At 38.9% G+C, this 18,416-nt stretch overlaps 1 protein-coding gene across 3 annotated transcripts in view; it reads left to right on the plus strand.

Moving 5' to 3' along the window:
• The window catches only part of SMIM14 (small integral membrane protein 14), a 56,185-nt gene that overhangs the window by 17,210 nt on the left and 20,559 nt on the right, over positions 1–18,416 (plus strand). For 2 of the 3 annotated variants that reach the window (XM_071432524.1, XM_071432522.1), the window contains exon 2: positions 15,525–15,635. The exons of the other annotated variant lie outside the window; for it this stretch is intronic. In XM_071432524.1, the coding sequence (XP_071288625.1) occupies positions 15,561–15,635 (75 nt within the window). In that variant the 5' untranslated portion in view covers positions 15,525–15,560. The remainder of the gene's footprint in view (positions 1–15,524; positions 15,636–18,416) is intronic. 3 annotated transcript variants of the gene reach the window in all.

Genomic DNA, 18,416 nt, shown 5'->3' on the forward strand with positions numbered 1-18,416 from the left:
AATTTATTAAATATAGGGTTCCTGTCAGGAGCTCTTCATGTATGCTGGAATATGTGATTCCTAGAGAATCCGTGAAGAAGGGGTATATTGGCCTTGGAGAGCACAAGATATGGTTATTTCTCTGCTGCTGCCACTGTGCTGGGTTCCCCAGCTGTCTTGCCCTGCAGCTCAACTGCTGCCTTCCACGGCAGTTCTGAGGCCTTGGCTAACCTGCGTGAATGTGCTGCAAGACCTGCATCAAAAACTTTGGTTTCCTGGCAAACACCTGTTTGCCTTGTCAAGTGTCTTCAAGTTTGCCTTTTAGATTGTAGACTGTTTGTGTTTTAATACTGTCTGAACATCCAGATCTATGCAGATAAGTCTTGAAAACCAATTCCCGTTTTTGGAGGCAAGGACATCTAACATTTGGGTCTTAACAGCATTTTGCGTTAATGTTGTTAGTGTGCCTGCTGGGGAAGGTGTGTATCTTTAGTGAGTGTTAATGGGTTATATATTAGAAGTCTTTAAATGCTTAGCTATTAGTGTGCTATCCACCTTTACTCATTCATTTTACATTCCAAAAACAGACATAAGTTCAAAAAAATCAGAAGTGTGGGAGATCAGTTTTACTTTTTTATCTCTTCTTATATCCTTGATAATTTCATCCAATTCCTGTGACTCAATGAGATGAAAGAAATCAGTCTTTGATTTTAAAAAGTGACCCTGTCACTGATAGTGAGGCTTGAAATGGTAGAAGCAGTTTGCAAAATGAAATTAATTGCAATGTTAGCAGTCATTAGTTGATTCACTTCTAACCACTGTTCTTTCCCCTGCCACTGTGGTGGGTGAGTCCAACATCTTTGTTTCTTTTTGCCCATTGTAAAAGACAAGATTTACAATGTTTGCCTAACTCTTGAGTGGTACAGAGTTCTGTACTTTAAGTAATTTAAGATTGTTTTGCATAAGGAGCTAAGTAAGGGCAAAGTTATACAGGATGTGTTAGTGGTAGTTCCACACTGTGTTGTTGCACGTGCTTCTCGGGCCAGCAGGGACATCCCTGACCCACTGGGGACCAAAAGCCCTGGTCTGCTGTAGAACTGAGATGATGGTAGGAGCAGTTTTGTAGCTCTGGGTGGATCTTTTTTTATCCTAGTTGGATACTATTTTGCTGACTATAGAAATAAATATAATCGACAAGGTTCTATGATATTCTTCATATTGTGCACACTGTGATAGTTTTGCAACACCTTACATAAACCACAATCAAGTCCATTAAGTTCCAAACTGCATGGTCCAGTTACATGAGCAATATTCTGCAGTCCATGTTCTTTTATTCTAAGGGAAAAATGAGAATAATACAATTGTTATTAAAGAAGTATTTTACATTTAAAACAATTCATTGTGTTTCAATAATTTTTAAACTATTTTACCTGCTTTCAAGAAGTTGGTATTTAGTTTTGGAGAAAGTTAGTTTCTAACTGACTTCTGGTTTTGTTATTAACTTCTCATTTCCTACTTTCATATATTTAAACTTCAGAATAAGTGGTGTGTGGATGTTATTTGCATAACAAATGTGTAATAAAACTATGTTTGTACATTTAGAATTTTCCCTCCTAGGTATTATGGGTACTTGACATACATTCTTAAAGACCAAGTTTTGTCTCTGCTGAAGTTTGTCATACCAGAATTTGACCTTACAACATCATGAGACTTCACAGGCCAGTACAATGAAAATTAGCAAGATCTTCTCTTATAAATGCATATGAATGGCAAACGTCACAGTGCCCTGACAATACCAAGTATCAAATTCTTACTCTCTATGTTTTGAACATTTATCAGATTCCTCTTCATAACAAATATGAAAAAGTTTTGGCAGATGCATTTATGCATATACAGCCTGTTGTCATCTGGCCATTTTCTGTTTGGGACACAGCACAGAGAGCCTGTGACCCTACTTTGCCTACATGCTGTTACACACTCTGCATGTTTGCATTTACATACCTAGAAATTAACTTGATGTTAAACACTTTCTGTCTTAACTGTCTGGGTTAGAGATTCAATTTATGAATGCATACAGGTCCATCTAATTGTTAATGAGGCAGCTTATTCTGCAAAATGCTAATACTTCTTGGAAAATCCAAGTACTCCCAAACCCTCTGTAAGTACAGTGGAAGTGAAGAAAACTTCCTAAAGCTCTGTCACAGAGCTGAATCTTGCAGTACTTGTACAGGTAAAAAGAAAGAGGAATTATTTTCCCAGAAGAGCTCATTCAGCTTGTATGCCTTGACACATCAGCATCTAGCATCCCTAGTTCCCACTGAGCCTCATTTGAAGTAAGACTGCTTAGCTCCTCATTATGAAGGAGCAGTCAGGGGTAGGAGAAAGATCAGTGTGTGTTAGCTGTGTTAGTCTTACTTTGCTGACAGAACAGTGGTTCTGCTAGCAGTAAGAGAAGAAATATGGTCCTTTCCTCTTCCCTATTCCCACCACCTATTCCACACTGCTGGCTGAGGCTGGGGCAAGAAAAAGGTCCCTTAGTGATGATTGATGGGGCTTTTCATGAAAAATTGGAAGATGCTTAGGGGAGCAGCCCTTGGCATGATTGAGTGATTGTGCATTTGCATTGTTGTTAATTGAACAGATATGCTTCAGAAGCTTTTGTTTAAGTGTCTAACTGGTATTTTTATAGATAATTGAACAAATTAGTCCCATTTGAGTGGGAACAGATTGAATTACATTTGATAAAAGTTTTCCTCATTAAGATTGCTTCTGATTCTTCTGCAGCTTTGCATGCATTAAAAAGCATGGCTTTCTGGAACTAAATATAGTTTCATTCTTACTTTATAAAGCTTCTAAACAAATGTCAGATCCAAACCACCAAGCGCTCCTCAGAAAGAAAATATTTTTTTCAGAAAAAAAACCAGAAAAGCTGGACAAAAATGTAGCAGCAACCATTTACATTATATAAGCAGCTGCAATGCTCATTTACTTTATTTGTTGAATCTTTGTCAAATACAGACCTCTAGTATTAGAGCTTTGGTCTTTTTTCTTCGTATGTTCGTATATTTCCCATTAGTTAATAATAAAATCTTTATTTTCAGCAGGGAAATATTTTTAGACAACTTGATAAAATAATTTATGGTTTTTTCACACATTAAAAATTTATTTAGGAAAAAAAAAACAGCTGTCTGAATGAAATTACATGAAGGTGTGAAGAAAAGTTGGGGTTAGCTCTTCAAGCAGTTGAACTAAATCAAGTGTGAAAGCAAGCTTCCTGGTGTGAGCAACCTTACTTTAACAAGGATTCCAGTGCAAGTGATTACAGTGTTGTTAGGGGTTCCTCACCCTGGTATCTAGATGAGACTGGTCAGATAGGACCCATAATTAAGAACCCCTATTTGAAAATACTAGGTAAACATTTTATCAGAGAGCTCTGTGAAATGTAGAAATATTCTTATTATATTATTATATTTCTTATATAAAAGAGACATTTTTGAGCCATGGAGATTGTCAGATGGTTTAGCTTCAAATTAGTATGTAGAACAAAAGTCTCTAAAGATGAAAAATACATTATTTTCTGTATGAAAATGGTGGAGCAAAAGGTAAGATGTGTGTTGTGAACTGATCCTGATCTTGTGAAACAGAACTCTAGATTTTTGTTGTGCAAATTAATATAATGGATTTTAAAATCTGTTGCTAGAAGGTGCAGGGGAGTGTTGTGTAATTTGCATAACACTTTCCTTTTGATAATCTAAACTAGTCTGTGAGTCTGCTGAATTAGATGGATGATATTCTCTGGTAAAAACTGGGTCATCTGGTAGCTAAACATATGTAAATAACCAAGTCTACAAATCCTGTTAATTGCTATGGGTTCCCTCTGGTAAAAATACTGATTTGAAAAATTCTAATTGATAAGCTTCAAATTGTTTACTGCAGGTATGTAAAAAAAAACAGCTGATTCAACTTCCATTGAAGTTGAAGACAGGCACCAGCTAGCTTCAGATAAAATTTGATCTGGCCTAAAGGGGTTAGGAGTAGGGCTGCCAGGGAATAGAGCTTCTTTCATCTGAAAATTGAAAATCCTGCTATCTTTCTCAGCATGCTGCTACCCTGTTAAATCTGTTTGCTCAGTGGCAAGTTATTAGAAACATATGTCATCCCTGGAGAAAAAAATAATGAAAGTATTCCAAAGAATTTCAGTATAATTTTGTGTTTGTATGAGATCAGAGCGACATTAAGGAATAGTGTATTTTTATAGTTTTAAGGATTTAGTAAGGTATTTTTTAATGCAAGCAATTGTACTCTTAATATACTAGTATAAAAAAGCTTCATAGCTCATGGTAGGGCTACATTTGCTGCCTCAATATGGTGGAAAAAGTTTCATTTTTATTTATTTTGAAACTCCATGTTTTTTTGTAAAGGACTGAATAAGAGACTTTTTTCATGTTTAATTTTGCAAAGAAACAAAATGTCTAAAAATTTCTGAATGATGAACACTTATAAAAGAATCATTTGAAATAATGAATTACTGCAGGCCACCTGAGCTGCAGTAGCTGCCTGGCTACTTGTGGTTAGCTCTGGTGTGTTTCAGCATAACCTTTTCCTTTTACCGACTGAGGAAAGTGGTGTTCCAACGGCCAAAACCAGCACAATAGGTTATATAGTTTCTTATGGAAGCATACTTTTCTAATACTTTTAAAAGTAAATTATTAGTTTTGTACTATGAAGCCCAAAAGTTAAGCCCAAAACACCTCTCAGATGGGGTAATAAACAGGAAAGTCTGGTTCCCTGTTCTGCTTCCATGGGGGGCTAGTATGAGATCCTCACCTCTGCAGTTTTCCATCTGCAAGGGTGCTCTTTATTCTTGCTTCCCTGCAAAAGCAGGTCTGTCCCCTGGAAGGTGTGCTCCTGTTCCCTGTGTAAGTGCTGTCTCTCCCCTGGAAGGTGTGCTCCTGTTCCCTGTGTAAGTGCTGTCTGTCCCCTGGAAGGTGTGCTCCTGTTCCCTGTGTAAGTGCTGTCTGTCCCCTGGAAGGTGTGCTCCTGTTCCCTGTGTAAGTGCTCTCTATCCTCTGGAAGGTGTGCTCCTGTTCCCTGTGTAAGTGCTGTCTCTCCCCTGGAAGGTGTGCTCCTGTTCCCTGTGTAAGTGCTCTCTATCCTCTGGAAGGTGTGCTCCTGTTCCCTGTGTAAGTGCTGTCTCTCCCCTGGAAGGTGTGCTCCTGTTCCCTGTGTAAGTGCTGTCTCTCCCCTGGAAGGTGTGCTCCTGTTCCCTGTGTAAGTGCTCTCTATCTCCTGGAAGGTGTGCTCCTGTTCCCTGTGTAAGTGCTGTCTGTCCCCTGGAAGGTGTGCTCCTGTTCCCTGTGCAGCTGCTGCCTATCTCCTGGAAGGTGTGCTCCTGTTCCCTGTGTAAGTGCTGTCTGTCCCCTGGAAGGTGTGCTCCTGTTCCCTGTGTAAGTGCTGTCTGTCCCCTGGAAGGTGTGCTCCTGTTCCCTGTGTAAGTGCTCTCTATCTCCTGGAAGGTGTGCTCCTGTTCCCTGTGTAAGTGCTGTCTGTCCCCTGGAAGGTGTGCTCCTGTTCCCTGTGCAGCTGCTGCCTATCTCCTGGAAGGTGTGCTCCTGTTCCCTGTGTAAGTGCTGTCTGTCCCCTGGAAGGTGTGCTCCTGTTCCCTGTGTAAGTGCTGTCTGTCCCCTGGAAGGTGTGCTCCTGTTCCCTGTGTAAGTGCTGTCTGTCCCCTGGAAGGTGTGCTCCTGTTCCCTGTGTAAGTGCTCTCTATCTCCTGGAAGGTGTGCTCCTGTTCCCTGTGTAAGTGCTGTCTCTCCCCTGGAAGGTGTGCTCCTGTTCCCTGTGTAAGTGCTGTCTATCTCCTGGAAGGTGTGCTCCTGTTCCCTGTGTAAGTGCTGTCTCTCCCCTGGAAGGTGTGCTCCTGTTCCCTGTGTAAGTGCTGTCTATCTCCTGGAAGGTGTGCTCCTGTTCCCTGTGTAAGTGCTGTCTCTCCCCTGGAAGGTGTGCTCCTGTTCCCTGTGCAGCTGCTGCCTATCTCCTGGAAGGTGTGCTCCTGTTCCCTGTGTAAGTGCTGTCTATCCCCTGGAAGGTGTGCTCCTGTTCCCTGTGTAAGTGCTCTCTGTCCCCTGGAAGGTGTGCTCCTGTTCCCTGTGTAAATGCTGTCTGTCCCCTGGAAGGTGTGCTCCTGTTCCCTGTGTAAGTGCTATCTCCTGGGAGGTGTGCTCCTGTTCCCTGTGTAAGTGCTGTCTGTCCCCTGGAAGGTGTGCTCCTGTTCCCTGTGTAGCCACTTGCTCAGAATCTGGCCTCCCAAAGCAGCATAAGCCTTTGGCCCTGCTTGACCTGGCACAGCATGGATGTCCTTGCAGGGCTGGTGCAGAAGTGCTGCCAGCAGGGTTTTCAGGATTAATATGTGTTGCTTCCTGCAGCAGTGCATCACTCATACAGCTGCAGGAGTGCTGAATTTGGGAGATTGGCACTTGTTTGGGAATGGGGGGAGGAATGTCAGCAAGCAGTGAGGCAGTCTGTAATGCTGGAGACACTAACCAAAACCTGAGCTAATATGCCCAGGTTTTCTACTTAGTATTGAGGTGGAAGGACGATGAAAGTCAATAAGAGTTCTTGCCTTACTGAAAACCACAGGAGAGGGCTCCCAGTTTGCTCTGTAAACTGGTTGAAATATGTGTTAGTAATTTTACAGAGGATAGCTCACATTTTTGCATTAACACGTGAAATAAAATTATTAATAGCCATTAGTTACTCAGCACAATAGGAATAACTTTGTTGTCCTAGACCACTGTCAGTCTCCTACACTAGAAGAGGCTGAAGCATTTACTTATCAGAAAGAGGGTATTATTTTTGGACAATACTCTGTGTCACTGACATCTTCTCTTAATTGGTTTTCATATTCTGAGAGCTTTCTTTCAGAAAAATGTCATCATTTTAACAAAAGGATGACCAAAGCTGACAGCTGGAGTTTGGTAATAACATTCTGTATCAAATATTGTTAAATGAATTCTAAAATAGCTGGACTGCTTTTTTGGTCCATGACTGTATGTGCATAATTAGCTCCTTTTCAAGTGTTGCCCAGAGGAAATATTGAGCCACCTGCATGGGAATAAGTAAATAGCTTTTTTAAATCTTGGTAGATCTTATTTAGCTCCCTTAGGGAGTTCAGTTTTGGTCACTGACATCAGCCTTATTGCCTTTAAAGCCTGAAATCTTTTGTCCTGACATACTGGGGTCTGACCAGGAAAGAGAAGGGGGCAAAAAGTACAGGAACAGTGAGGAGTTTCAGTGAGTGGGTTCTTGTCCTCTGAGAGTTGTACTTGACACTGACAAGACTTAACTATACTGAAAGAAGCATCTGTATAATCTGTATTTCCCTGATATGCCATTCTGTGTTGAACTGATGCACCTCAGCATACCTGTGACCTTGGTTAGCCCAGCCCAAAAATAGTAAGCTTCCTGCCAGGTTCTTATTAGAACCTGCCACTCTTTGAAGGGGTGTGAACTTTTTCACATACTTCAGTTTGAGAAGGGTGGTGATGCTTGGCTATGAAAGGGCTTTGACCATAATTTTAAGTAGTTGAAGTTTTTATGCTCTGATTCCTGCTTCATTGCTCTAGGTGCTAGCACTGTTGTTGGCAGATGGGCTCAGAAGAATATTCTGCCCCACACAGAGCAGCTCCAAATGTCCACTTCAGGGTGAAAATGTTAGCAACCCAGCAATGCTCAGAATATCGTGGTGGTCACACAGTGAAGACAAGGGATGTATCTAGTAGTCCTGTAAGACCACCAGGAAAATACCTCAGACTTTTACCAGTTACTTCTCAGCTTCAAGTCTGTCCCTGCTCAAGAGCTCCTTCCCTGATTTCAGATGTCACTGTAGTATCCTTCAGTGGCTGGCCCAGCATTTCTTAGTTTCTTTGGCTTTGTCCTATTTTTAAGAAGTTGTTTTGTATTATGTTTGCATCTTTAAGAAACGTCAGATGAATGACACTGGAAAATGAATTCATTGTTTACTTAGGAGGTGATTTGTGGGACAGTAGCAAAGTTACCCAGCTAGTATGCCTTGAGCAGGATGTGGCTGGGTGAGCATTTCTCTTGTGGAGCTCCTGCTGGGGTCTCGAGCTCCTACTTGACCAGTGTGAGTCAACTTGGTTGAATCCAGCAAGAACTCCCCCAGCGGCCTCCATGTGTGTGTATGGGTAAGCACTGACTTTTCCATGGGGAAGGGAACTGGCTTAGCTCAATCTGCATTGAAGAGTTCATCTTAGATCTTGTTAATTATCCTGAGAAAAGTTGTAAAAAAATACTTGCCAATTCATTAGGCTACAGCTGGAAGCCCAGGGAGACATGCTGATGCTTTCAAGTACAAACCCAGCTGCTCTCCCCCCACCCCCTGGAATTATAAGGAGAGTGGAGATGGTTGCTTTATACCATGAAAGTGTTGCTGTGCCTAGGAACCCACTTTGGACTCAGCCATCAAAATCATTGCAGTTCTTTTCCCTAAAAAAGTTAAATGGGTGATCTGAACTGGTACAATTAGTTGAAGAAAGCTGTAATTGGAGCCATGCTTTACTGTGGCAGCTCTCCTTCTGGCAGGACCCACATCCATATCTGGCTGGTTTGCTTTTGCTGCCCAGTTAGCCAGTTGTTTTTTTGGTTTTTTTTTGTCCTGAAAATTCAGTTTTATGCCCAGGAGGAGGCCTGGTAGAAAAAGATCATCAGTAGCTCTCTAGAGATCTGTGGTCATGCAGAACTACTAGATCCTGGTGCACTAAATCTGATGAGAGTCATAGTATTTATTCCAGTAAAAATAGGGTGCAGCTGTGAGTGTGAAAGAGATGAGTGAGAGCTTCTCTTGGGTTATTAATAAAAGGGATTAAAAATCAACATTATGAAAAAGCCAAGTATAATGTTGCCATGTTTCAGACTTTAGTTCTATGAGGGAATATTTACTTGAACTATCTAAATTACAGTAATAGAGCAGAAGATATCCTTGGAATGTTTTAATTAGTATCGATTTGTATACAAGATTCTTCTTTGCAGAAGTTATTTTTAGCCTTGTTTGAACTGAGGAAGTTGCTTTATAAAGGAAGTTTTCCTAGAAAACTTCAAGCTTATTTTTGCTAATTTTATAACCCCAACAATTTAAAACATTTTTATAAAAAATGAAGACCACCTCCGCTGGTTACTTATACCAGGCCCTTGGCTTCTGGACTGATTTTGATTTAGTGTGGTGTCTTTGTCTTTATTGTGGGTTCTATTGCCTTAGAGTCATGCCCCTGTTAACTTCAAACAGAATAACATTTCTTTATTTCAAAGTACTGCTTATTTTTCTCTTTAGTTTTTTCCCTATCCTCATAGTTCCTTTTGTGAAGTTTCTTCCCTATTCAACTAGTAATGCTTTTGTTTCCTTGCACTGTCCTGTAGTTTTGTTTAGTTTGCCTTCCTTTGCTTTTTTAATGTCTCGGCTACCATTTTTGCCTTGTTCCTCCTCTATACTGCTCTGGTGATAGATAGGAAATGTGTTGCATTTCTGGTAGTAGCAATTGAACTAGAAATTTTACAAAGCTATGTGCTGGTGAAATCAGCCAGTCCTATGTACACATACATTGTGTGACTTTTTAAAGAGAAAACCCCAAAATCCATGCATATTGTTTCCCCCCCTCTCTGCTACAATCTGGTCTGAAGAAACACATGCTGCAGAAATCAGTGGATAAAATTCCCTGCCCTGTCTTACTCAGGAAGTTTAGCTGTACAACTGAAATAATGGGAAGTTAAATAATAGGCTAGTGATTTGGATGTAGGTACTTCATCAGAAGAGTAACAAAACACTCAGATTCTGTGGGAGGGTGGGATGTGCATGAAGTACAAATACTACAAAAGATGGTAATCAACAGGAAAATGCATTATATAAGAAATACAGAAAATTCTGAGTTTGTCTGGGATTCACTGTTTTGGAATATTTTGGCTTCCCTTGGTTGGTCACTAGTAAACAGTGCTGCCCTACTACATATACCTTTATCTGTTATTTTACTGTACAACTAACAGATGTTGAATTGGACTCTGTATGACTAGGCAGGTTCAGTGGGTCCACTCCCTAGAAGAGTCAGGATTAGACACGGATTTTGGAGCAACTGGTTGTACCCAGAGGCATTTTGAAATGCCCAGTAACAAGTCAGCTGGGGTCCCAGTTACCCCCTGAGTGCTCACAGTACCTAGGGGGGCAGAATGGCCAAGGAGGAGAAGAGATTCCTATAAAAGCAGTGATCAGGAGTTTTAGGAGGAACTTATCACACCAGTCTCTTCCTACTTGAAGCAAATTTTCACTCCCTGAGTTAATGGGTACTGTGGTCACACAGTCCCAGTGCCTGGTAGTTTCTCTGGGACAGGACTTGATGTGCAGGAATGCAAGGGTGTTATGTCATCTTATATGAGGCCAATGTACAGGATGTTTTAGATTCTAGAAGAAAATATTTGGAGGTGGGAAAGATTATACAAAAGAACCAAACTTGGAGCATGCTGTGGATAGAAGAATTACAAAAAGAGTCAGGTATTGTGAGAAGACATGGATACTAGTATGGCTTAGATGCAGGTGAAAAGGCAAGGGAACACATAATTTTTAAGGAAACATGTATACTTTATAAGATAATGGATGAGTACAAGAGAGAGGGTTTCTGCCTCAGAGAGTAAGATAAAAATGAGCATTTTGTCTTTGGGCCAGTGAATCATTCATGCTCTGTGTATGGCTTTTGCTATTTTAGCCCTTTTATAATTTTTCAGAATGCCTGCAAGAGGCAGAGCAATTAATTTGCTTTTTTTCTGTAATTTTATTTTAAATTTGATATCAATTTTCATTTGTTCTGCCACACTTCTCCCAAACTGAACTCAAAAGTAAAATTAACTTGATGGCTTCTTAGAGGTATTTGACAATTGTATTCCAAGTTATTGCAGTTGGCTGAAAAACAGTAGCAAGGATCTGAATAGGATTTTTGTTTCTCTTTAAAGTAACGTGGCAAGATTATATTATTTGCCTGTTGTGCTATGAGGTATTTTTACTCCCAAGGATTTCTTACCTTCTGTCTTCAGGAAAATAGCAACACAGTGAAAATAGTTCTTAGCAGGGGAATCTTCAGTCATTGTATTTATCGTGTTTGTGATAGTCTACATTTTAAGTGCCTGGATCTAGGAGAGAAAAGAATTGATGAATTTAATGTTTTGATCTGAAGATGCCTGGTTTAGTCCATGATAAATCTGTAGTTACTCCGATCTATGTATCATATAAAGTTACTGTTTCTTCAAATACTGGTGTGATAAATACTTTTAGACAGTCTTTTATACCAAGGAGTAGAGATGACCAGTGTGTACACTTTGACCATCTTGCTAATCAGCATCATATTAGAATCACATTGGAGGGCATCTAGCACATGGAAAATGCACAAACATTCTTGTTTGCCTTCACAGTAGAAAGGAATCCAGTTTTGTAATTATTACAGTGGAGCAAGGCAGAGCATAATTTGTGTCTTCCAGAGCTCACCAGCTGCATGCTATTTACTCAGGAGAATAGGGAAATAATGTATAGTCATTGCAATAATTCAAAATACAGAACAATTTCTAGGGACAACCCTCCCCCAAGCCAGATTGTAGCCATAAAGATTGTGGGTTTGATAGTAGGATGTATAAAATATAACACACTGCTGTAGGGCTGGGAGTGGGGAAGATAATAAAAGAAACAATTTACAATAGTTACTATAACTGAGAATGCTATTTTTTAAATCATGAGAGACTAGAAATATTTTCCATATGGCTTCACTGGCTGCAATTTCAAATAGATACTCAAGTCAAAAAGTAGTGGGGGGCTTTTATTTCTGACTTAAATCATCAGAGAGCATCCTCCACTTTACTCCTGAATTGTAGTAATTCAAATTCTGACCACAGTGCTTTAATTTCAGCAGTTCTGTTTATGATTACCTCTGTGGGCCTCTTTACACTGGAATGGTCATATTGACTCTCTGATGGTACATCATATTTGCTCGTGTTTACTGATTTTCTCCTTTATTATGCTCTCTATCAGTTTGCTAGTCTGGAGGCCATAATAGATATCTTCTCAGCTGCTATCATAGAGAGCTTTGGCATATTTACTGACCATGTCTTCCAGCTGCTTGTAAATGCTGTGATTTAAATGTTGTGCTAGCAGTAATATGGCCAATCCAAAATATGGTAATTTTGAGTTGTGTAAAAGACACTGCCAGTCAGAGGAATTGCAGGTATTTTTCATCATAGCCTTGACCAATTGCTGTGATCCTACCAGCTGATACAAACCAGCTCTGTCAACTCCAAGGAAAACAAGGTGATGATAAACAGAAAAACATACTGGAAATAATAAGTAAAGGAAAGCTACAAGCATTTTATTTCTTTCTCCAAGTCAGGATGAAAGGAATAGAGCACATACTCCCATTTTCTGTGGTAGATTGTGTGTAGAAGGACTGTATTTGCAAAAGGTGGAGAGCTTGTGTGACTCACAGCAAAGAGGTCAGAGCTGAGCAGAACAAGTTAGCTGCTGACGTGAGATCTGACAATTGCAAGTACCGGGAGGCAGGCAGGAAGCACGCTGCAGTTCTGGAACAGGACTTTGATACAAACAGGCTGCCTAAGGAGCCAAGAAATCCTGCTTTGTGCTGTGTAAAAATACTAGTCTCTTATTCTTAGACAGGGTCACAAAATGCTAATAAAGCTTAAGATCTGATTACAGAGCTTGGTACTTTATGCATTTGAGGTGTGGTACAAATAACAGTTAATTCAAGAATATTTTAAAGAGAAATAAAGACATGAGAGTGTCATTTTGCCATGAAAATCATCTTATAGTATGGAGTGTTTCTCTCTTCTTTGTAATTGGGCAGACATATAAGATCTCCATTTCCTTCAGTTCTATCAAAAATAATTGCATAAAGGGGAATTATTTACCTGGATTTTAAGCATATTAAACTAACCCAATTTTAGCATCTTTATTTTAGGGGAAAACTTAGTGCTGTTCCCAAAATATGTTGGTTCTTTGCCAATGAAAGAGTTTGTTGTTATAGGCTTGGATGATTCGTTTCAGCATCATGTGAAGGTGGGAAAGCTTTAAAGAGATCTTTTGTTCAAAGTTTTGATGGCATTTTACTTGGTGATGTGTCTTGTGCTTTCTTTAGATATCACTGAGGTAATTTGTCATGTACAGGTGCCTTGGGGTAAATTCCTTTTAGTTCACCTCTGCTTAAATTTATGATGTTGTATGACAGATTAACTTTTCCCGTTTATTGTCTAATTTTTTTCTCTTATGTGCTCTAGAGGGAATGTTATCCTGGTCTTATCAGTGGTGACTCTTACTTGGTGTTTGTTTTTTGTTCAGTCCCCTTTAATATAAACACTTGTCTGTTAATTTCTGTGACATTATTATGTATTACTGACCCCTAAATTATTTCAAGTTACAATTAAATACTTTTCTGCAACTTGTTCATCTCTTGTTCAAATACCTTCTTGTGGATGTCAGTATTATATCCTATTTTTCACTGTTTAGTAATCAGTGCTTTTATCTGTTCCTTATCCTAAGATTGTTTTAGAAATGCTCCTGTGCTTGGTGTGGTACTCAGGAAGACTGTGTAGTTAAAGAATTTCTTCTATTGCTATCATGGGGTTCTAGTGGTTCTGAAATAATTTCATGTAAGTTAGTGTAGTAGCCTTACAATAATTATTTTAAATAGTTATTAGATCAGATGATCTCCTATATATTGGAGGCCATTATATCTGAACTTGGGTGCTTCTGTACTTTACTCAGTAACCTGTACTTTACTGAAGCATATCTGAATGCAGTGAGGGGTGGGAAATCCCATTGCTTGTTGGGCAGTTTGTTGCACTGATCAGCTTCTATGATGGTAAAAATGTATGCCTTGCTTTTCTTTTCAATCTGGTTAATTACAGCTTCCAATTACTGGTTCTTGATTACCTCTTCATTGAAAAATTCAATACTTGGGCGTGGTTTTCTTTTCAAAGGGACTTGTGGGCTACATAATCAAGTCATCTTCTTACTACATAGCCAGAGTATGCTTTCTTAGAGGCAAAAAGAATTTCCTCCATCACTTCAACTTTTGTTCCTTTTTCAGTTTTCATTTTAAGTGGATACCCTAACAGATTAAGGACATTGATGTTCAAACTCCATAATTAAGACAGATACCTCTCAGTTTCTTTTACTCTCTGGTCTCTCCAGCATGGTAAAGATTTATTCAGAAGAATAGTCGGCATTAACAAAGGAAGGACTTCTGAAATGCATTTGCATTTTTCTCCCCCCAAGAGGGTAGAACTGTAGCAGTGTTATATTCTGTTGAGTGAAGATGTCTTACAGACATATAGCTTATGGCTCTTCCTACTAGTGAGACTGACACATTAAAATGCTCATTTGTGATAGAGGCTGTAAGTTTTTATAGGCAATGTCTGCAGAACACGTCTATTGATTCAGCACACCCTTATCAAATGGCTGGTACCTTCGTAAAGTATCTGTTTTAGGAATTGAGAGATTGTATCTGCTCTGCACTGCTGTGTTTGTCTTTTTTGCAAGCTTGCCAGTTGTGTCACATCAGAGCCTGAGTGCATGCAACACTTAACACATTCTGAATACAGCTTTACGGATGGCAAGTGAAAAATTTTTCTTAAGTATGGTTTTGCAGAACTACCTAATATATCCTGAGTCCTCATTTGAGAGAAATCAATCCCAGATTTGACCACAAGGATAGAAATGCATTGCAGTCTGCTGCATGGTTTGACCCTCAATTAAGTCACTGAAAAGTTATTGGTAAATAGTAAACATACATTTGAACATGCCTGACATGTCTGGGTATAAGTGGTTTTAGCAGATGAATAATCTAGAATTGATTTCCTACCCTGTCCATTAAAGCTTCTTTGAACATTCTGTATTGTTAAGTGATTAACCTACTTCTTTGATCTAAAATTAGTGTGCATAATTCCATTTTTAAAGTGTTTCCAAGTACATTCACTTTTGTACCCCTGTTGTTTGCTTTCAATATACAACAAAGATGATTGTTTCCTTTAGCAAAAAACTTACTGAGTTTTAAATTCTTTTCCTGTACATTGATCTGGAGGGAAAATGCCAGCAGTTTATTAGGGTTTAGGAGTACAAGTTCCCCTGACCTTTCAATTTGTATATATACACTTAAGAGTCCCACTGTACAGATGAGAGACAAGAATTTAATCTTTGTGCTTCTTGTTTGATAGGATGTGTTTCATTTTGGTATGTGAGAAAACCCAGGGGAGAAACACAGTCTTGCAAAAAAAATTTGTGTGAGACAGTGTTTTCAGCAACATCAAAATGTAACTGCACATACCAGACTTCTTCATTCATACTGCCAAAGGAATAATAGGATTACCCTGCTTTGTTTTGCTTTTTCACCCTGGCATCAAATGAACTGAAACTTGATGTGTGAGTCTCTGGAAAATAAGGTCAGTTGAGAAAGAGTTCATTGTCCTTTTATTCTTATTCTTCTTAGGTGTTCACAGACAAGTTCAGGTTTATCCAGAGAGCCATGGCAGAAGGTGGATTTGATCCCTGTGAATGCATTTGCTCACATGAACATGCAATGAGAAGACTGATTAATCTGGTAAGGATAACATGAGGATATTTGGAAGGGTGGTTATTCAGGCATTACTTCAGCTCTTGCAGATTTGCAATTACTGGTGCTTTTGATGCTGCTTATTCAGTAGCACGTACAGTTAGAATTTGTGTATCCAACTTTCTGATGAGCTTTTGAAGAGTCAATACAAATGATAGCTTTCTGTTTATTTCCCAGAGCTGCATTTTGACACCATTGACACTGTTTCTCTTGAAATGTTTCTTTTATATGCCTTTTTTTCAGTCTGCATAAAACCAAGGAAACTGCCCAGCAAAGTCTTTGTGGTCAAGGTAGTTCCACACATAGGAAGTTGCACATACTCATATGGCAAGATAATGATGTCTAAATTTTTAAAACTGCTCTCTTAAAACTACTGAAGTTGAGAGTCCAGTGAGTCTGAGTTTTGAGTTCTGTTCCTTGCCATGTCATTGATAGGTTGAGCAACTTTGAGCAAGTTACGTACCTTGCTCTAACTGTAACCTGTAAAATAGCTGTTTCTTTGTTTCTGTATTGAACTTAATTCAATGGCTATTGAAAAATAAGCTATAAAGTGCTTCTTTTTTTTCTGAGTATATATACTTTTAAAATAACATTAACAATTATGAACTGTGAGCAATTAGGTGAATTTGATTACAGCTCTAATTTAGTAAATTCTTTTTAAGATTACAGTATACATCAACTTCATTTGATGTACTTCCCCTTATTGATTTTAGTATATTTGTTTTTATCACATTTTCTTTCTTAGGGCCTAAATTAATATCATTTTAAGTTACTGAGTACATCAACTGTTCAAGGCAGTTGTGTGAAGAAGATTCTCTCTAGGATCACACCCTTCTTCAAGAGGTTTCTTAACAGTATTTTGGAAAGGTGCTGCTGACATATAGATGCAGAAAATTGAGACTTCTGTAGAGAATAGTTGTCCTTTCTGTGGAGCCTTTACATCAGGCCTAGCCATCCTAATGCTTCCCAGTTAGAGGCACAATTTCAAAATCTTCTATGTTCTTTCCCAAGAAGGATTTTCTTTTGTCCTCAACATGATGTTTGTGCCATATCCCACAGTTGTGTTGATTCTGAACCTTGAGGCTTCTGAACACAGGCTGAAGTCGTGAGAAAGGAACCCCAGAACAAAATTCAAAAGTTGGGAGGAAGAAAGGAGGGTTCATGTTTGCTGCCCTTTTTCCTCGGGCTTGTCTGATGCAAATCTAAACTAGCACGGTTCAGAATTTTCACCCCCTGAATTAAAAAATTCAGCATTTTTTAATCTTTTTGTTTTTTTGCTAGAAGATACTGACAGGCAATGACACTGGTCAGCCAGTTCTGTTTGTTGTGGCTGGAGGATTCTAGTTATGAACAGTGTAAGTGAGTTGTGTCCAAAGTTAGAAGAAATGCCACAAATGTGTGTGAGGTTTTGTTCCTGAGCCGCTGCGGGCAGTGTGAGGTAAAAATGGATCATGTGTAAAAATGGATCATTTGGAGGAACACTAGTTCCAGTGTTATGAATGTGAACAGAGCACATGATAGGTGCATGCTCTTGGGCAGTCACCAAGAGCAGTCTAACAGTGTTCTGTGTAGTTGCAAGAATGGAGTTTATTGCTCAGTATCCACCCTCCAAAAAGATCATACTAATTAGCATTTGGAACTGTGAGGAGTAAAGGGAAATTCCAGATTTCATCTCTCTAAAAAGCAAAGCAGATGCTCCTAAATATTTATAAGACCAAATCACTAGCTAGGATAATTTAGCAGAATCTAGAAAAGAAAAGTCTCGGAAGTCTCAGTCAGCAGCCAGACTATCCTCAAGTAACCTGTGCTATGATCTCAGCAGGAGGCTTGCTAAGCCATTTTTGCATCTGTAACTTTTATGCTTCAGTAAGAGTTTGCCTTCTAAGTTGCTGTTTTGTCACTCAGTCTTACACGACCTAAGCAAACAGAAGTTTTACTATTTGTGCTAAAAAGAACATGTGAATGTTGGTTCTCAAAATTGCTGAACCCCACAAGTTTCAATGGAGACTGGGTACACACTACCTCTAAAAGTTGGATCCGTGAAACTCTAACTTCAAAATCATTTTGATAAACAAAGCTAAGTGATCTGTTCAGAGTCTGGGTGAGAAAAATATATCCAAACATGCTGTGTACCCAGAATGGTTCCCTATATGTATTTAATTGTTGATTCTTTTTAATATAGATAGGTATAAAACACACCAGAGTACATTTGAATGGTATTAAAGCTGGCAATACTTGACAGGATTTTGGAGCAAATTGTATTACAAGGTGTTTGCAATTGTCTCCAGACTGAGCATTGTAAATGCAGAAGTTCAGAGATAAGATTTAACAGAATCTAATTTAACAGAATTATAATGTAATTATAGGAGATGCCCAAATGTGAAAATGTTACTTTTAAGGTCTTTCAACCAGTAATGACATTGTGCAAAACCCCCATGACTGATTGTAGATGTTTTAAACTTCTGTTTAAGTAAACTAATTTTTACAGAATAATTTGTTTATACCTATCTAAACCAACACTGATAAGAATTAAGGCTCCTGCTAATAAAAAAGTTATAGTATATTCAGTTGTGACTATTATGTGTGGAGTTAGCTTATTCAAATACACAGGATTTCTGTTAGAATTAACTGTACAGGAGAGTTGAATGACACTGCTATTCCAAAATCAGAAGGAGGTCAAGAAGTCTGCCTCTAGAACCTGAAGTTCTTGTTTTAATTTCCAACATGATAATTTTAACTTCTAGTTTAATTGGTATATTTACTTTGACA

This window comes from Agelaius tricolor, unplaced genomic scaffold (genome assembly GCF_023055355.1).
Source record: "Agelaius tricolor isolate 1412-34295 unplaced genomic scaffold, bAgeTri1.0.p SCAF_8, whole genome shotgun sequence".
NCBI classification, from domain to species: Eukaryota; Metazoa; Chordata; class Aves; order Passeriformes; family Icteridae; genus Agelaius; species Agelaius tricolor.